The sequence below is a fragment of the Leptonychotes weddellii genome, chromosome 9 (assembly GCF_054177405.1).
Source record: "Leptonychotes weddellii isolate Sample4059 chromosome 9, ASM5417740v2, whole genome shotgun sequence".
NCBI lineage: Eukaryota > Metazoa > Chordata > Mammalia > Carnivora > Phocidae > Leptonychotes > Leptonychotes weddellii.
The window spans coordinates 81,363,042-81,381,667 of NC_138377.1; the positions used below are offsets into that span (position 1 = coordinate 81,363,042).

The 18,626-nt window shown below is 36.6% G+C and overlaps 2 protein-coding genes and 1 pseudogene across 2 annotated transcripts in view; 1 reads left to right on the forward strand and 2 right to left on the reverse strand.

Moving 5' to 3' along the window:
- Positions 1–4,340: 4,340 nt before the first annotated feature.
- On the reverse strand, positions 4,341–13,176 carry LOC145723507 (transient receptor potential cation channel subfamily M member 7-like). The gene is made up of 5 exons (XM_081831073.1): positions 13,033–13,176; positions 9,668–9,881; positions 7,349–7,473; positions 6,086–6,257; positions 4,341–4,519 (listed from the first exon to the last, which is right to left on the reverse strand). Exons 1-5 carry the CDS (start codon positions 13,174–13,176, stop codon positions 4,341–4,343), a joined length of 834 nt encoding a protein of 277 aa, XP_081687199.1.
- Positions 9,673–18,626, reverse strand: part of LOC145723508 (uncharacterized) — a 41,251-nt gene continuing 32,297 nt past the window's right edge. The window contains exons 4-5 of the mRNA XM_081831075.1: positions 13,033–13,231; positions 9,673–9,881 (exon numbers count right to left, since the gene is read on the reverse strand). Coding sequence (XP_081687201.1) covers positions 13,148–13,231 — 84 coding nt within the window. The 3' untranslated portion in view covers positions 9,673–9,881; positions 13,033–13,147. The remainder of the gene's footprint in view (positions 9,882–13,032; positions 13,232–18,626) is intronic.
- LOC102748576 (NADH dehydrogenase [ubiquinone] 1 beta subcomplex subunit 8, mitochondrial pseudogene) lies at positions 15,655–16,359 on the forward strand (annotated as a pseudogene).

Sequence of the window (18,626 nt, forward strand, 5' to 3'; positions counted from 1 at the left end):
CTTTGATTTCTTTTTGTTGTCTGATTGCTGTGGCTAGGACTTCCAATACTATGTTGAATAGCAGTGGTGATAGTGGACATCCCTGCCGCGTTCCTGACCTTAGGGGGAAAGCTCTCAGTTTTTCCCCATTGAGAATGATACTTTGTTTTAATTATAATATTAACCATCTTTCCACATTTTTCCCAAGCATTTATATTATTCTGGTAACATCTTTTACATAAATTGACTCACTTTTCCATGAGGTAGTCATCATCTTACTATTAGTTTATAACAACTCTTTGTGGTCCCTCCAGATTCCTATTCCTTAATTTCCTCACCTATAAAATGAGGAAATAATAGGAAATCTGCCTCCTAGGGTTGTTGTGAGATTAAATGATAAACAGTATAAAACACTAAAACACAGTGGCTAGCACAAAGAAGTCTATGGCAAATATTAGGTTAGGTGTTCTCTTTTTATTTTTTCTATGTATGCAATCCCATTTATTGATCTTTCCCTTTATAAGAGTTTCTGATTTTCTATTATTTATGATACCTTTTTCCCAAGATGTAAATATATTTTATTATAGTATTTTTTAAATGTTTATTCTATTGGCAATTTATTATGGTCTAATATTTGGGAAATTCTTGTGAATAACAACAACACGGTGTCCTCTTGCTCTGCTCCTGTCACTTCACTGCATACCTGGACTTTCAAGTACCCACCCAGATGGGACACTGTTTCAGCTTCTAATTTTTGGCAAGATTTTTCACTGTAATTCTGTTTATCGGTTGGATGTCTTTGGCAAGATGAGAGGACAACACAGTTCAATGGGATGTGTGTTAACCCTTTAGTCCTCAAAGATACCACTAGCTTTCTTTCCAAACTTCCTTTCAGAATGAAAACAGCATGTTTAAGAATGTTTTAATTTCTATCAACCAAGACCTCGTTACCTTTAAACACTTGCTTTCAGCCAATTAAAAATGCGCAACATTCTTAATACTGTAATTAAATGGGTCTGCTGGCAAAAACCCTGCTAGAAATTAAAAATTTTTTTAAATTTCTACAAGACAAAACAAAAGCCCATTTACTGTCACAGAAAGGTAACACTGTGTCTTCCACAAAGAACAATTATTGAAAAATTCAGTTCCCAAACATTTAGCTAGATTAAAAAGTTCTATCTTATATAAATAGGCTATAAATAAGATATTACAAATAAAAAAATTTTTAAATCTTACCTTTAAGCAGTGCAGTAAGTATTGCTACATCTATATCTTGATGTTCATCTGATCCAATGTGGAAAACCGTGATCTAAAGATCAATTCATAATATTATGCCTTTATATTTTCAAAGCTAAGGCATAAGGTATATAAAAAAAGTAATTTCAGACTACATGGGAGATAATGTTTTGGGGGGTTTTTGATCAGAAATTACTTCATTTCAACCAAAAATCCCCACAAAATTAAAAAACTCCTATCATTTACCAAATAAAAATGGCAAGTATACTAAAAATATTTAGTTTCATATTATATTCATTTTTTGACCTATCTTAGGTCCTTTACTAGAGTGAGCAACTTATGGCCTAAGACTACAGATTATATGTCTGAGTAAATCCTGATGTTCTTCCTGCAGAGTGAACATTTAACTCAAGTAATGTATATATGTGTTTTTTTTGTTTTGTTTTTTAAGAGTTTATTTATTGGTCAGAGAGAAAGAGAGAGAGCGTACACAAGCAGGGGCAGCAGCAGGCAGAGGGAAGAGAAAGCTCCCCGCTGAGCAGGGAGCCCAATGCAGGACTTGATCCCAGGACCCTGGGATCATGACCTGAGCCGAAGGCAGGCGCTGAACCAACTGAGCCACCCAGGCGTCCCTATATAATAGTGTTCTTGAATGAAAAATGTTTTCTTCAATCCTTTTACTGGAAATTTCTTTAAATTATTTGAAGTGAAATGCCACTTGAGAGGTTCTTATTTAATAACATTTTTTCATAAAGTAGAAGACTATCATAACCCCATACACATTTTGCAACTTTATTGTGTACAAAAAGGAAATGCATGAAAAACAGCAGATCAAATCATGTTATCATCCACCTGTCATAGTTGTTAAAAAATTTTCTCTCTGAAAACTTAAGCCTATGTTTAGATAACTGAAATTAAGCAACACTGATCTTTAATTTGAGCATTCAGAGTAAATAAATTTTTTTCCAAATATATTCTATTTTTTTTTTGAGTTTTTTTTTTTTCAGTAATCTCTACACCCAATGTGGGGCTCGAACGTACAACCCTGAGATCAAGAGTTGCTTTGCTCTACTGACTGAGCCAGCCAGGCGCTCCTCCAAATATATTTTAGAGAAGCCTTTAACTACTCTTTACAGTTCTTCCTTGATTCTAGATATAATCTGTTGAGGCCTAGTTATCAAACTTTTCCTAAAACAGAAGTGCAAATATATGTCTCAATACCATATAAAAACTATAATCCTTCTCTGATATCACTCTGTTTGAAGAAAACAATAAATGACTTTTTTTCTTCAAGATTTTATTTATTTATTTGAGAGAGAGAGACACAGTGAGAGAGGGAACACAAGCAGGGGGAGTGGGAGAGGGAGATGCAGGCCTCCCGCAGAGCAGGGAGCCCGATGCGGGGCTCGATCCCAAGATCCTGGGATCATGACCCGAGCCGAAGGCAGACGCTTAACGACTGAGCCACCCAGATCCCAATAAATGACATCTTTACATGGTTAAAAAATACTTTAAAATTTTAAATCCAAATTAAAAGCAAAAGTATTTCAGGGTGCTTGAGTGGCTCATTCTGTTGGGTAAGTGTCCAACTCTTGGTTTTGGCTCAGGTCATGATCTCGCAGTCACAGGATCGAGCCCCAGGATGGAGCCCCACATGGGGCTCAGTGCTCAGTGCAGATTTTGCTTCGGATTCTTTCTTTCTCCCCGACCCTCCCCCTTTGCCCCACCCCACATGCACTCTCTTTCCTTTCAAAATAAATAAAATCTTAAAAAAAAAATATTTCACCTATTTTATAATGTGTTTTGAATGAAATAAAAAGGCTTATTCTGCTGAAATCTACTTACAAGCTCCTTTCTTTTCATGCACTCCATCAGTGTTTGAAATAAATGAACTGCTTCATTCTGGCCAAAGTTAAATGTTTTTTTGATGGTTGAAATAATATCTGGCTCTGCTGCATCAGGAAGATTGCTGGAGAGCAAACATAATTAATTCACTGATTTCAATTTCTATTATTTGTAGAATCTAATATGAAGTATAGGTGAATCCATGTAAGACCTTTAGAGATAATGTATTAATATTAAATACTTGACCCTGAGTGAAATATTATCCTTTATGAGACTCCCAACTATAAGTCATATGGGGGGAAAATGGAGTTATTTTTCTCTTTGAATTATTTTTTTTTAATTTTATTAAGTTATGTTAATCACCATACATCATTAGTTTTTGATGTAGTGTTCCATGATTCATTGTTTGCGTATAACACCCAGTGCTCCATGCAGTACGTGCCCTCTTTAATACCCATCACCAGGCTGACCCAGCCCCCTCCCCTCTAGAGCCCTCAGTTTGTTTCTCAGAGTTCTTTGAATTATTTTAAATTGTTTTACAAGGCATGTGCTGCAACAGCACTACTCACATTTTATAAGATACTCTATAAACCTAATTTTAAGATATTATGGTGTATTAAGCAATACTTCAAGATGTCTTACACATGAGCACATTCACATTTTTCTCTCTTCCTCATAGTTAATATATTTATATGGCTCAAAAATATGATGATATAAAACATTATTAAACATAAAAATGAAAATTCATCGTGAAAGTCTCTTTCCCACTATCTTCCATCTGCCCAGTTCCATCTCAACTGCTTTCCTTTTTCCATACATATACTTTGGTAATTTCCCAAATCTAGTACACAGATACCAACCTTTCTTAGCTACAAACTATTCTGTTATGTAGATATACCACAATTTATCTAGCCCTCTTGATATACATTCTATTTTGTACCAATCTTTTACTTTTATAAACACTTATGTAATGAGTAACTTTTTATGTATTTCACATGTATAAAAAAGTACATCTGTATAAACAATTCCTAGAAATGGATCTAATGGGCCCAAAAATATGTGCCTCTGTATGTTTGACAGATCTTGCAAAATTGTTCTCTATGTAGACTTATATTTTAATTCATTCCAATAATGTATTAGATAAGCTATTTCCTCAAACTGTACAAGGTACTGTATTAACCTTTAAATTTTCATGTTCATAAAATACTGAAATGAATCTAATACTCTAAAAGCCACAAGCCTCTTTACATAGTTACTGAAATCTTTTTGTAATCACACACTTACCCTCCCTCTTCTGTTTGCTTATGAATATATGCTAGTAGATCTGCAGCTCTGCCTGTTCCTTCACAAACAACGACTGGAACAGGAGGACTTTCTTGAAGATACTCTAAAACTGTGAGGATAACATTTGGCCCGCCCTCAAATATAAGTGCCACCACAGGGACACCTTGTCCAATTCCTTAAAAAAGTAAAAGTTTATAAGACATTAGGCAAAATACAGTAGTTTAATCTTATTTTTTACTTAATCAAAACACAAAATAAAAATTAAAAGCCAAAATATAGTTTCTTTTAAGACTGTGTTGACTTCATTTCAAGCATTCAACACGATACCAATCTAGCCTAAGTGAATTAAATACTGAATGAATTACTTTTTCATTAACTTAAAGTCGTTCTAAATGACAAAGTTAGAAAATAAATGATTAGGCATGCACTAGAATTCAGATTCACTGAAAAGTGAAAATTATTTTGTATATTTCACTAATTGAACTCTTGACAAGAAATTTATAACACCAATTTGTTTTTTAGTTTGTTTTTTAAAGATTTTTTTTAAGTAATCCCTTCACTCAAGGTGGGGCTCTAACTTACAACCCCAAGATCAAGAGTCATATGCTCCACCAAATAAGCCACCCAGGCACCCCTAATTTGCTTTTCTTTTTTTTTTTTTAAAGATTTATTTATTTATTTGACAGAGAGAGAGACCGCGCGCAAGAGAGGGAACACAAGCAGGGGGAGTGGGAGAGGGAGGAGCAGGCCTCCCACCGAGTAGGGAGCCCAACGCAGGGCTCGATCCCAGGACCCTGGGACCATGACCTGAGCCGAAGGCAGACGCTTAACGACTGAGCCACCCAGGTAACCCTAGTTTGCTTTTCAATACTGTATGAATTGAACTTCTAATGTATATTTGTTTTTATTCACTTTTAAAATGTATATTTCTGATTTCAAATGCATTGAGACATTAATATAGAAGTTAATGACAGTCAGGATTATATAAATGGAACTGATCAATAAAATCCAGAACCTCTACAAGAGTAACAGAAAAGATTTAGTGAAGAATACCAATTTTTGTTTTTACAATAACCTGCAATGCAGTGAGAGAATCCAAAATACAAGTAACTGTAGGATTCTAAAATGTTCCTAAATTTCGGGAGGGGATATGACTCCATCATATCTGAATGCACTGTTCTATAATTTTGTATTTCTATTTCACTTTGTCACAGAGCCCACCTTCCTTGGATTATAAAATTTCTTCTTTCTGAAACTAAAATCTAAATGTTGAACCAGGAAGTATGATCGTGGTTGGTAAGAAAGACAAGTGTCAAGAATACCAACTTTTAAGACTTAACTACCAAAGAGTGACACCTATTCATGCTATAAACTTTAAACAAGATGATTCTTACTTTGCAATAAAGTATTCCTTTTTCCTCTTCAATCCTGAATTTCAAGTCATGTATTAGAATATATCACACATTAAAAATATTTCTGAATTCCTTGGGCTGCAATAGGATTACAATAGCAAGAGCTTTCAATGAACTTCTGTGGCTTTGGCATCAATATCTGAGTACCCTATTTGGCCTCAGACTTCTTTCCCTAAGTCTATTTTGTCTAAGGTCAGTCATTTTTGTTGTTTCATATGTTGTCTTGCCACAAAAGGAAATGAGCACTTTAAAGAACCTTTTTAGAATGTTGCTGGCCATTAATATACCTAGAATAATTTGAACAGTAACAAATTTATAAATTCCCTTACTAGCATGAATTCTTTGCTGATTAATAGTTTTTTCAAGTTCTCTTCTCAATCTGACTTCTGCCCCATACTTTCCAACAGTGCCATCATCCACCAATATGAAATGGGAATGTAGATTATTCAGAACATTCAATTTGCTCAGAGGGTTCAACAAGGTTTGATAAGGAGCAACCACCTAAACAATAGCAAACATAAGTTAGTGGGGAGGATTTAATATAATATAAAGAAAAAATAAACTTTAAAATAATCTGTAAAGGCAAGAAGGTGGTAAAATTCTATTTACAATATAGTAACAAATAGAAAATGTCAAACAATATGTCAAAAAGCACAAGCTTTTAAGCCAGCTGATGATTAATCAATAATGGGTCAGACCATACAATTATATTTCAACTCTTATTGCAGAATATATATTATTTTATTATCACATGCAAAAGAAACAAAATAAATGAGTATATAGTATGAAGAAACTGTTAGGTTATTAATGAATAAAGTGTAATACACAAAGGACACTGAATAAGAACAATCTAATATCAATTATAGTTTCCATTTTTCTAGCCCTCATACAATCTTTAAAATTGATATTAGAAATTTAATTGCACTTGAAAGTGATCATTATAATTCAGTAATTCTTTTTTAGTACTCTCTTGATAAATATTAATAACCAATTCACATGTCCTTAACCTACTCAAATAAAACACTAACATTTGATTACTAACTTAGTGACAGTAAAATTAGTTCTTAATAACATACAGTCATTAAAAATTTAATTACAAAGACTAGCATGATTTGGAAAAGTTGTAAAATAGTTATAGAGAAAGGCCGAAACCAAAACGTACTAATACTATAACGACAATTACTTATATCTATGAATGCATTCTTGGAAGGATCATAAGAAAACCTCAGGAAAAAAGGAAAAGAAAACCTCAGGAAAATACCTTTTTTTTTTTTTAAGATTTTATTTATTTGACAGAGAGAGACACAGCGAGAGAGGGGGCACAAGCAGGGGGAATGGGAGAGGGAGAAGCAGGCTCCCTACGGAGGAGGGAGCCCGATGTGGGGCTCAATCCCAGGACTCTGGATCATGACCTGAGCCGAAGGCAGACACTCAACAACTGAGCCACCCAGGCGCCCCTCAGGAAAATACTTTTTAAACATAATTTGAAAAGTATGGTATGATCATGAATAGTTTAAGGTGACTTGCACTATTCTTGCTCTAATTTTGTTTATACAAGTTCAAATATAAGAAATTTTTAAAATCATTCTTACATCTCTCCCAACAAGATCATTTCTGTTTTCAATCACTCCCCAGGGTGCTATTCCAATAGTGCAAATCTTTCGAGATGATCTGGAAGCATGTTCTTTGAGGGCATCACCAACATGTTTTGCCACACCTGTTCATATAAAATTTAATTTACCTTATGTGAAAGTAGTTACTGTTTTCAGAATAATCCTGTACTCAATCTATAACATTATAATTGTTGATATTTTTCTTTACACGAAGATAAAAAGCAACAAGGTCCAAAAGACAAACTTACAAAAGAAAACACAAGGACCAAAAACAAAACAAAACAAAACAAAACAAAACAAAAAAACCCCACAATGTCAAATCACTACAACTGCCTGAAACACACGTAAAAGTAACTTTTACCATGTTGTTAGGCCTAGTCCTCTCTTAGATTCCTCCTGTAAGTAACTGTAGTTTTTTGTTATTGCTCTACACATCATCTAAAAAAAAATGAAGAGTATGGCTCAGGACCATAAGCAAAACACACACACACAACAAGCAACTACAAAAGTTGTCCAACTGAATCAAAAATTAGGAGAAAAGTAGAAAAGACAATTCAAAAGAGCATATGACTCCTCATTATCACTTAGGGGTTGAATTGTATCCTTCCCAAAATTCATATATTGAAATCCTAATCCCAGTACCTCGAAGTGTGACCATATTTGGAGACAGGTCCTTTAAAGAGGTTATACATTTAAAAATGAGGCCACTAGGGTGGGACCTAATCAATCTGCCTGGTGTCCTTTTAAGAAGGTGAAATTTTGGGACACAAAAAGAGCCACCAGGAATGCACATGCGTGGTGAAGAGGCCACAGTGAGAAGGTGGTCATCTACAAGCCACAGAGAGAGGCCTCAGAAGGAACCAACCTGCTAACATCTTGATCTTGGACCTCCAAAACTGTGAGAAAATAAATTAATTTTGTTTAAGCCACCCAGTCTGTGGTCTTTTGTTACGGCAGCCCTAGAAAACCAATACAACACTCAATTTCCTTTTTTAATGCATGAGATCTCATTCCTCACCCGGATTATGGAAATAGCATCTTCACTGGTCTTCCAGTTGCTGCCTTGCCTGTTCAGTCTATTTTCAAAACATCATCCAAGTGATCTTTGCTCTTGTCAACTCTCTGCTTAAAATCTTCCCTTCTTATTCAAAGCAAACACGAAAGTGCTTTTAATAGCCTATACGGCTTTATATAATGATGTGCCTATTGCCCCTGCTATTCACCACCCTACCCCACTCCCATAACTTCCTGACCTCATCACCTAGCACTCCTTGGGTTCATTCTACTTAGCTACATTGGACCCTTCTTACCATTCTTCCAACACACCAGCAGTTTTTTCTCTTTTAAATGCTCTGCCTCACATTATCCTTACCATGCTCCCTCATTTCCTTCAATCTCTACTCAAATGTCACCTTATTAATGAAGCCCTCTCTACCATCCCTTCTCTGTATTTCATCTGTCCCCATAGCACTTATCATCTAACATATAACATATTTAGTTATCTGTTTGTTATCTACATCTTCTCCACTAGAATATAAGTTCCACTAAGGTAAACATTTTGTTTTGTGAATGCTATATCTTCAGCAGCCAGAAGAATGCCTGACATACAATGAGGTTCAAAAACCAGTTGTTCATAATGAATTAGATGTCTGCAAGCTAATTTAAGTAATAATTACATTTTACTTTGGATATTAAAATTTGCTTTTCTTATATCTAACCTGTATATGTCGTAGAGAAGATATGCAATGAAAAATTATAGTATATTAAAAACTAATTTTGAAAGCTAGTTCTTACCACTGCCTAGGCAATGGACTGCCATTCTTACATCAATTTACCAGAAGTCAGAAAGTGACAGGAATAAAACTTTGCTCTGTAGTAGGGATCAACAACCTTTTTGTGTGAACGGTCAAACAGTAAATATTTTAGGGTTTGCAAGGTAAACAGTCTCACAACTATTCACCTCTACTGTTGCAACACAAATGTAACTACATATAATACAAAATCAAAGGATTGTGGCTCTGTTCCAATAAACCTTTATCTACCAAAACAAAGAATGGGTTGGATTTGATGCATGGGACCACAGTTTGTCAATACCTGCTCTAAAGTGTATTATTTTTTAAGAGTAAATGAAAACCAAATACTTTACAGTTACCATTTATACTTAGGAAGTATACAGATTATTTAACAGAAAAACTGAATATACTGATACTTGGTGTTGATTATTATTTCAAATATTTAATTGATATTGTGAAACATTTACACACACACTAAATAAAATTGGTATAATCATCACATTACCTGTGTTTACTCCTCCAGTTAAAATCCAGGCTCCGGTTGTAACTGCAGCTTTAATAAGACCCTTTCCAAGCAGCTGCTTGATTCGTGGGTGAAGCTCAAATTTCTGCATGCCCCCATGCACAGAGATAACAAGTTTGGGTAATTCCATTTGCCATTCTTTAAGCAGAAGTTGCAGAATGACTTCAGGTTTGGTGTCGTATGACAGTCTCACATACTAAAAAAGATTTTTAAAGGACAAAATAACTGAATATGTTCACAGGTTTCATAATGCAACATTATTTGACATTAGAAAAATGTTTAGTTCAGATTATTATAGATTTGATAGGTTACTTTTAATATACTTAACACCCCTAGGAATAAGCAATAGTAAATGATTTTAAAGTTGGAAAATCATTCTGTAAGAGCCATAGAAGCAGTGGTACTCTAATTTTTAACCTTTAAAACATAAATATGTTCCTCCTCCTATTTATATAAACTCAATTACCATTCATCCAATTTACAAATTTACCCCCAGTTACTTACTGACTTGTTTGACTATGAATATGCACTAGTGGGAACTGCTAAAGGCTAGCTATGGTGATGAGAAACGGGAAAAAGAAAGAAGAAGAATGGGGTGCCTGGGTGGCTCAGTCAGTTAAGGTCTGCCTTAGGCTCAGGTCATGATCCTGGAGCACCGGAATCAAGCCCCCCAAGTTAGGCTCCCTGCTCAGTGGGGAGTATGCTTCTACCTCTCCCTCTGCCCCTCCCCGTTTGTGTTCTCGCTCTCCCGCTTGTTCTCTCTCTCTCAAATAAGTAAAACAAAAAAAAAAAAAAGGAAAGAAAAATGGAAAAGAAAAATGGAAGCTTCTACAACTCTTGCTATTAGGAGAGGCAAATACTGTATTATGTGTTTGAAAGTTTTGTCAATGATCTGGTCTATTTATCACAGAATTGTGATTATGCAGTAAAATAACAAAGATATTTTTTACTCAATATTTCAAGGTAATCAGATGGATTTATAAATTTAATTTTTTAAAAATTCTATAGAAAATAAGCTGTCACATCTGTGAAATAACTTCCTCTGGTTTACAAGATTAAACAACTTACCTTTGTCTTAAGTGACTTCACAAAACTTACTTGCTATTGACCACTCTAACTCATTTTCTTGGTTTGATGTACCTAGATGATTTAGCTCATAAGAAATCTGAAATATTCATATGTTAGAAGAAAAACATTTTTTTTGTTAAAGATTTTATTTATTTATTTGACAGAGAGAGAGACAGTGAGAGAGGGAACACAAGCAGGGGGAGTGGGAGAGGAAGAAGCAGGCCCTCCGCGGAGCAGGGAGCCCAATGTAGGGCTCGATCCCAGGACCCTGGGATCATGACCTGAGCCGAAGGCAGACGCTTAACCAACTGAGCCACCCAGGTGCCCCGAAGAAAAACATTTTTAATCATCTCTAACAAAGGTTCTTTGCAAAACAATATACTGTCCATTGCTTTACAACCAGAGATCAAATACCAATGAAAAATACTCTAAAATATCAGAACCCAAAGTATCAGAATTCTACCAAACTGAGAATACCCCAGAGTCCCTTAAGATGTTTATAATGGGGGCACCTGGGTGGCTCAGTTGGTTAAGCAACTGCCTTTGGCTCAGGTCATGATCCTGGAGTCCCAGGATCAAGTCCTGCATCAGGATCCCTGCTCAGCAGGGAGTCTGATTCCCCCTCTGACCCTCCCCACCCCTCATGCTCTCTCTGTGTCTCTCATTTTCTCTCTCAAATAAATAAAATCTTAAAAAAAAAAAAAAAAACATTTGTAATGAGGGGCATCTGGGTGGCTCAGTCGGTTAAACATCTGCCTTTGGCTCAGGTTGTGATCTCAGGGTCCTGGGATCCAGCCCTGCGTCAGGCTCCCTGCTCACTAAGCGAGGAAACTGCTTCTCCCTCTGCCCCCGCCCCACCACCTCCGCCCCCCCCCCCAGCTAGTGCTCTAATAAATTTTTTTTAAAAAGCGGGGGGGGGGGGGGGGGGGGCGCGCCTTGGTGGCTCAGTTGTTAAGTGTCTGCCTTCGGCTCAGGTTATGGTCCCAGGGTACTGGGATAGAGCCCTGCATCGGGCTCCCTGCTCGGCAGGAGGCCTGCTTCTCCCTCTCCCACTCCCCCTGCTTGTGTTCCCTCTCTCGCTGTGTCTCTCTCTGTCAAATAAATAAATAAAATCTTTAAAAATAAATAAATATAAATTTAAAAAAGATTAAAAAAAGAATTTTGTAATGAGATTTGTTCTATATTAAGTCTTCCTATATTACTTTTGTCTAACTCATTATTATATTTGGCATAAAGTCATGTTTGGAAAACAGCTTAAAGTTAAAAAATATATAAGGAATAAATGAGGAGTTCCACTTTGGACAATGGCAGACTAGACTGTTTTAAACTAACTCTGCCGGTAGGAATAGAAAAACGAGAAAATAAGTAACATGTATGAAGGCATCAGAGAGCTACTAAGACAGTGAAAAACTGTGGGATTAGGATCCAAAAGAAAAGGAAAACTTGGAGAGATGTGCCCACCTTTACCACTGCTTTTCCCATCAAGGCAGGGAGGCAGACAAAACAAAGAACAACATAAAGGGTAAAATATTGATAAATATAAATGAAAAATAATGTTGTGGGGGGGTGAAAATTATGCCAGCATAAGCATATGTCATGAAAGAAATAAATGCAGTTATAAGTATTCTAAAGGTTCTTGCACTTCCAAGAAGTAGTGAAAGGACTAATTTATAATAAGTTAAAATGTGTTTTGTAGTGTTTATTATAAGATTAATCTACAGAAAAGAGAATGTATAAATAACATGCTAATAAGAAAAGAAATAATAAAAAAATATTTAATCCCAAACAAGAAAGAAAAGGGAACAAAGAAAAAGTGAGACAGTATAATAAACTTAAAAATATGTGTTCCTTATAAAGAAACCCCTTAGGGGCACCTGGGTGGCTCAATCAGTTAAGCATCTGCCTTCAGCTCAGGTCATGATCCCAGGGTCCTGGGATTGAGCCCCACATTGGGCTACCTGCCAGCAGGGAGTCTGCTTCTGCTTCTCCCTCTCCCCCTCCCCCTGCTTGTGCTCTCTCTCTCACTCTCTCAAAAATAAAATCTTAAAAAGAAAGAAAGAAAATGACAAGATTAAAAACATTTCATAATGAGAGAATGTTCAGTTCACCAAGATGTAACACTTCTATATGTATATGCACTTATACAAAGAACTTTAAAATAAAGAAATGACTGAGACTAACTTTCTGATCTGCTACATAAATTTTCAGATAATAAATGTATTATATATTATTTAGAGAACAAGATAAATGAAGTTAAAAAAATCAAGTATGTGACATACCTTAGCTCTGTAGGAATGAGAACCCCCTTGAAAATTTATGACTCCATAAGCATCCGTTGGGCTCTGTTCTGTATGCGTTTCCACAGACCATTCTTCTAATGTCTGATTAAAATGGTCACCCAATTTCACATCTGAGTATTTCATGGCAAGACTTGCAGTAAAACAAGCATGTTGCTTGACCAAGCGACCACAAAAACACCTAAAGGAAAGAAATGAAATTTTAAAAAGACCTTTCAAAAAATTAGTCAATGAAAAACTGAATTAAAATGAACAAACCAATGAACACTGAGTATAAAAATAATTTAACTTTTTAATTTTACAATACCAATAAATTAATACTTTTAACATAACGGTAAAATAGTATAAGTACATTTTTTTTGATGATACAGTCCTCTAAATTTAGTGTGGGGTTATCTACAAAATGTAGTATAGCCATATAACAGAATAGTATTCAACATGAGAATATCTAATATTAGAATATTAAACACAATATGATCTCAAAATTATCATGCTTCATGAAAGAATCCAATGCCTAACAGTACTTATCTATAGTGATGACAATGGTGGCCCAGGGTCAAGGGCAGAAAGGGCAACTGTATTCTACCTAGAAGCATTACAGGACACTACTATGTAGGAAGCAGGCAGTCTCACTAATTTGATAAAGAATTATACGGGTGCCTGCATGGCTCAGTTGGTTGAGCATCTGACTCCTGATTTTGGCTTGGGTCATGATCTTGGGGTCCTGGGATTGAGCCCCCATTTCAGTTCCCCACTCAGCAGGGAGTCTGCTTATAGATTCTCTCCCTTTATCCCTCCCCCTGCTCGTGTGCGCATGCTCTCTCTAAAATAAATAAATAAATCTTTTTTAAATAGTCGTATCACAGTTAGTAGAAGCCAAAGCAGCTAGAGTTTGTAGGGCAAAAAACAAAAAGAGGAAGAGCTACATGAGAGAGTTCCCGATATATATAGAAGGATCTTCTTAAACATGAGTTAAGAACAAACTACCCAAGGCAAACATAAGAACTACTAGACAACAGTAGGCCAAGTAATTCCTGAAGTTCACAAAGGGCAAGGAACAGTTTGTGTTGCTACCAGCCAGAGTAAGAGATCTCAATACACAAGACCTACAAAAGGGTCCTGAGAATAGCAATGCCTAATTAGAAGGGCTAAATTAGACCTAGACGATGATGTACCATGACAAACTGTAACAGCAAGACTTGAAAGATCAAATTAATCCAAAGTAACTTAATTGCATGCTAAAACAAGTCCAAAATTCCCTAACAAAATGATAAAATCCAGCACCCTAAAACATAAACTTTCTCTCTCAAATAAAAGAATAAAATCTTTGGAAAACAAAGGAGAATCTATCCAAAATGAAACACTGAGACAAAAGACAGGGGGGAAACAAAAGGAACAGAACATTAGCAACCTGTTGAACAGTATCAAAGTAGCTCAACACACACAAAATTCAAGTCCCAGAAATAAGGGAATGGGAATACAAATTTGAAAACATAGGGCAAAAATCTGAAAACTATATGAGCAACAGATCTGAGCAGTTCAATAAGAACTGAGCAAAAGAAGCTTAAGGAAATCACACTAGGGCACTGCTGAAAGCCAGTGATAAGAGAAAATCTTCAAAGTAGCATATCACACTATGGGCAGAAGAAGAAAGGTAAGAATGATAGCACACATCTTGTCAAAAATCATGCAACCCAATAGTAACTGGTACATCATCTTATTCTTTTTTTTTTTTAGGTTTTATTTATTTAAGTAATCTCTACATCCAATGGGGGGCTTGAACTCACAACCCCAAGATTAACAGTTCCATGCTCTTCCAACTGAGCCAGTCAGGCACCCCAATTTTTTGGTTCAGCATCTTTAAAGTACTAAAGGGATGGGGGGAACCCTATCAAATTAGAATCCTGTAAGACTTGAACAAAACTACCAGCCAACCAAAGTGATTAAATAGACATTTAACACTCAACAATAGAATAAAAACTCTTTTTGAGTGCACAGAAATATTTACCAAAATTAAATATATGTTGGGCCATAAAGTAAGTCTAAATAAACTAGAGTAAGGATGGAAATCATACAAAGTATGTTCTCAGGCCACAGTGAAACTAAACTAGAAACCAATAAAAGAAAATACGGGGGAGGAGCAGTTGTTCCTGGGTGGTTCAGTTGGTTAAGCATCTGACTCTTGATTTCGGCTCAGGTCATGATCTCATGGGTCATGAGATCAAGCCCCACATGGGGCTCCGTACCAAGGTGTGGAACCTGCTTAAGATTCTCTCTCTCTCCCTCTGCCCCTCCTGCCCCACCCCCACTCAAGTATGTGCACTCTCTCTCTAAAAGAAAAGGAAAAAAAATACTGGGAAATTCTTCAAGTATTTGGAAATTAAACGACACACTTTTTATTAACTCATGGATCAAAGAAAGTCACAGAAGAACTTAGAAAATATGTGGAACAAAATGAAAATAAAAACAAAACATGGGATGCAACTATATAGTGTTTAGTATAAAAGCGTATTCACATACTTTACAGTATGAAAATATATAGGATAAAAAACTGTAGTATATAGTTTAAACGAGAAGAAGATCTGCTACGTGAGGAAGGCGAAGATGGTGGAGGCCCGGGCATGGGTCCTGGGAGTCCAATGGCTAAAAAGGGCAGCCCGAACCATGGTGCCCTTGGGTACAACGACAGCTTTGCACATTACCAAGGACACGTTCCTGGGGTCCTACCCCAAGATTCCAGAAGAACAGGCCACCACTGCCAAGAAGTATATGTGTGTAGAAGACTACCAAGTGTCCTGGGAATATGGCATGGGGTATGATGACTACCTGAAGCTCTCTGACCGCTCAGGGCAGGGAGAGATCCATGGTATGACTGGGACCACCCCGACCTGAGGTTGAACTGGGGTGTACCAACACCCTGGGACCTTGACATGTCTATCAGGAACTGTGTGGATACATCCCCCATGCCTATTTCCTGGAATCTCACGTGTAAGCACCTCTTTGGCTTTGTGGCCTTCGTGCTGTTCATGTTCTGAGTTGGGGAGACTTATCTAACCTACCAATCTGTGGGGCTAAAGCAGAATCCTTATAATAATCTGTACCTGGAACAAGGCAGAGATCCCACCAAACAGCCTGAACCAGTGGTTCATTATGAGATCTGAGGCGATTTACCAGCTTTGCGCCCCCTAAGTGACTCCCTCATTTCTAGAGATTTAACCTTAATGAAATCCCTAATAAAACTTAGTGCTATCATTAAAAAAAAAAAAAAAAGATTTACAAGTAATAGTAATCTAAACTCCACCTTAAAAACTTTTTAAAAAGGGCAAATTAAACCCAAAGTAGCAGATGGAAAGAATAAAGAGCGCACAATGAAACATGAAAAGAAAAGAAAAACAATGTAGAAAAATCAATGAAACAAAAAGCTTGGTCATTGAAAAGATCAACAAAATTCAGTATCTATTCACTATAAACATTTCCAGCAAATTAGGGAAAGAGGGAACTTCCTCAACACAGATATCATCATACTTATTTAATGTTGGCTATGAGTACTACTCACTACATTCTGAGTCCTGTGAGTCCTAATCACCAAACTTTGGGGTCATCTTGGGGACACGTGACAAAAGTAGACAAAATATATGAGGTAACGGTTTTTAAGCACTGAACAAGAATTATGGGACTTCAATCCTTGAAATGAAGAAAAATATATGAAGTGAGGCCCATAATTGTACCAACCACACTGGGGGAATTTCTCAACCATTGTGCATTGAGATAATGCTCAGGTAGAAAATGGCAGTGTCACTGAGCTGAGCAAGGAGGTAGCAAACAGAATTCCAGGCTGCTGAAACAGATGGAATTTGTAGCAGGGTACCAGAGGAGAGAGAAAGAGGGAAACAACCTTGCATGAGGATTCACCATGGGTTCCTGGCCACACACTGAGCTGTATCTGTGTCGGTCAAGACTTAGACACCTAACAGAAATCACCTGCTGCGGGTCTGAGACCTGAATCATAAAGGGCTGGAGACACTGCAGTCTTAGATCAGAACGAAAAGACATGAGTAGGCATCCTGGGCATTCAGTTGAGACCCTAAAAAGGTTATACCTTGGGAGTACAGTCCACATTCTAAGACTAAATTCAAAATAAAAATAGAGGGTGCCTGGATGGCTCAGATGGTTAAGTGTCTGCCTTCCGCTTGGGTCATGATCCTGGGATCCTGGGATCGAGTCCCGCGTCAGGCTCCCTGCTCATTGGGGAGCCTGCTTCTCCCTCTGCCTCTCCCTCTGTCTCTCATGAATAAATAAATAAAATCTTTAAAAATAAATAAATAAAAATAAAAATAGAGCTGCCCCAACAAAGAATGAAATCAAGCCCTATGGGACAAAAGAATCTGTCAATAATTTAATCACCTGTCAGAACAAAATTTAAACCCTTTAAAGGAAGATGACATAGTCCAGACCTCCTAAAATCAATCATGGAAACTCGCAACATACAATAAAAAATTACTAGACATATGAAAAAGCAAAAAAAGTGACTCATAATCAAGAAAAAAGTAGATAAATTTAGCAATTCAATAGAAACAGACCGTAAATGACACTGATGTTCAAACTAGTAAACAAAAATTTTGATGCAGATATAAGTATGTTCAAGGACTTATAGAAATAGATGGTGATAACAAAGGTATAGATAAGGCATCTCAGCAGTGACCTGGAAACTATAAAAGAATCAAATGAAAATTTTAGAACTGAAAAATATAATGCATGAAAAGTTCACTGGATGGGCAAAATAGCACATTGGCAATTGCAAAAATAAGGATTAGTGGGGAAAAATATATTACAAAGCTACAGTAATCAAAGAAAAAAAAAGACTAGTGAACCTTAAGAAATATCACTACAACTGTTCTACTTTCATCAATGGAATAAAATTTTAATTAAAAAAAAAAGAAACAGGGCTGGGGAGCTTAGATGGTGGCGCAATCAGTTAAGCATTCAGCTCTTGGTTTTGGCTCAGGTCATGATCCCAAGATCCTGGGATCAAGCCCCATGTCGAGCTCCCTGCTCAGCAGGGAGTCTGCTTGTCCTTCTCCCTCCGCTCCCTCTACCCCCTGCTCAAGGTCGGTCGGTTGGTCAGTCTCTCTCTCTCTCAAATAAATAAAATCTTTTTTAAAAATCATGCAAACTAACAAAAGTATAACTGGAGTTTCAGAGAGAAGAAAGAGAGAGAATGGGGCAGAAAAATATTTTAAGAAACAATGGCTAAAAACTTCCCAATTTGGAACCCTCCGACATGGTTGGTGGGAATCCAAGCTGGTGCAGCCAATCTGGAAAACAGTATGGAGGTTCCTCAAAAAGCTGACAATAGAGCTACCCTATGACCCAGCAATTGAACTACCGGGTATTTACCCCAAAGATACAAATGCAGTGTTCCGAAGGGGTACATGCACCCCAATGTTTATAGCAGCAATGTCCACAATAGCCAAACTATGGAAAGAGCCAAGATGTCCATCAAAAGATGAATGGATAAAGATGTGGTGTTTTTATACAATGGAATATTATGCAGCCACCAAAAAAAAAAAAAAAAA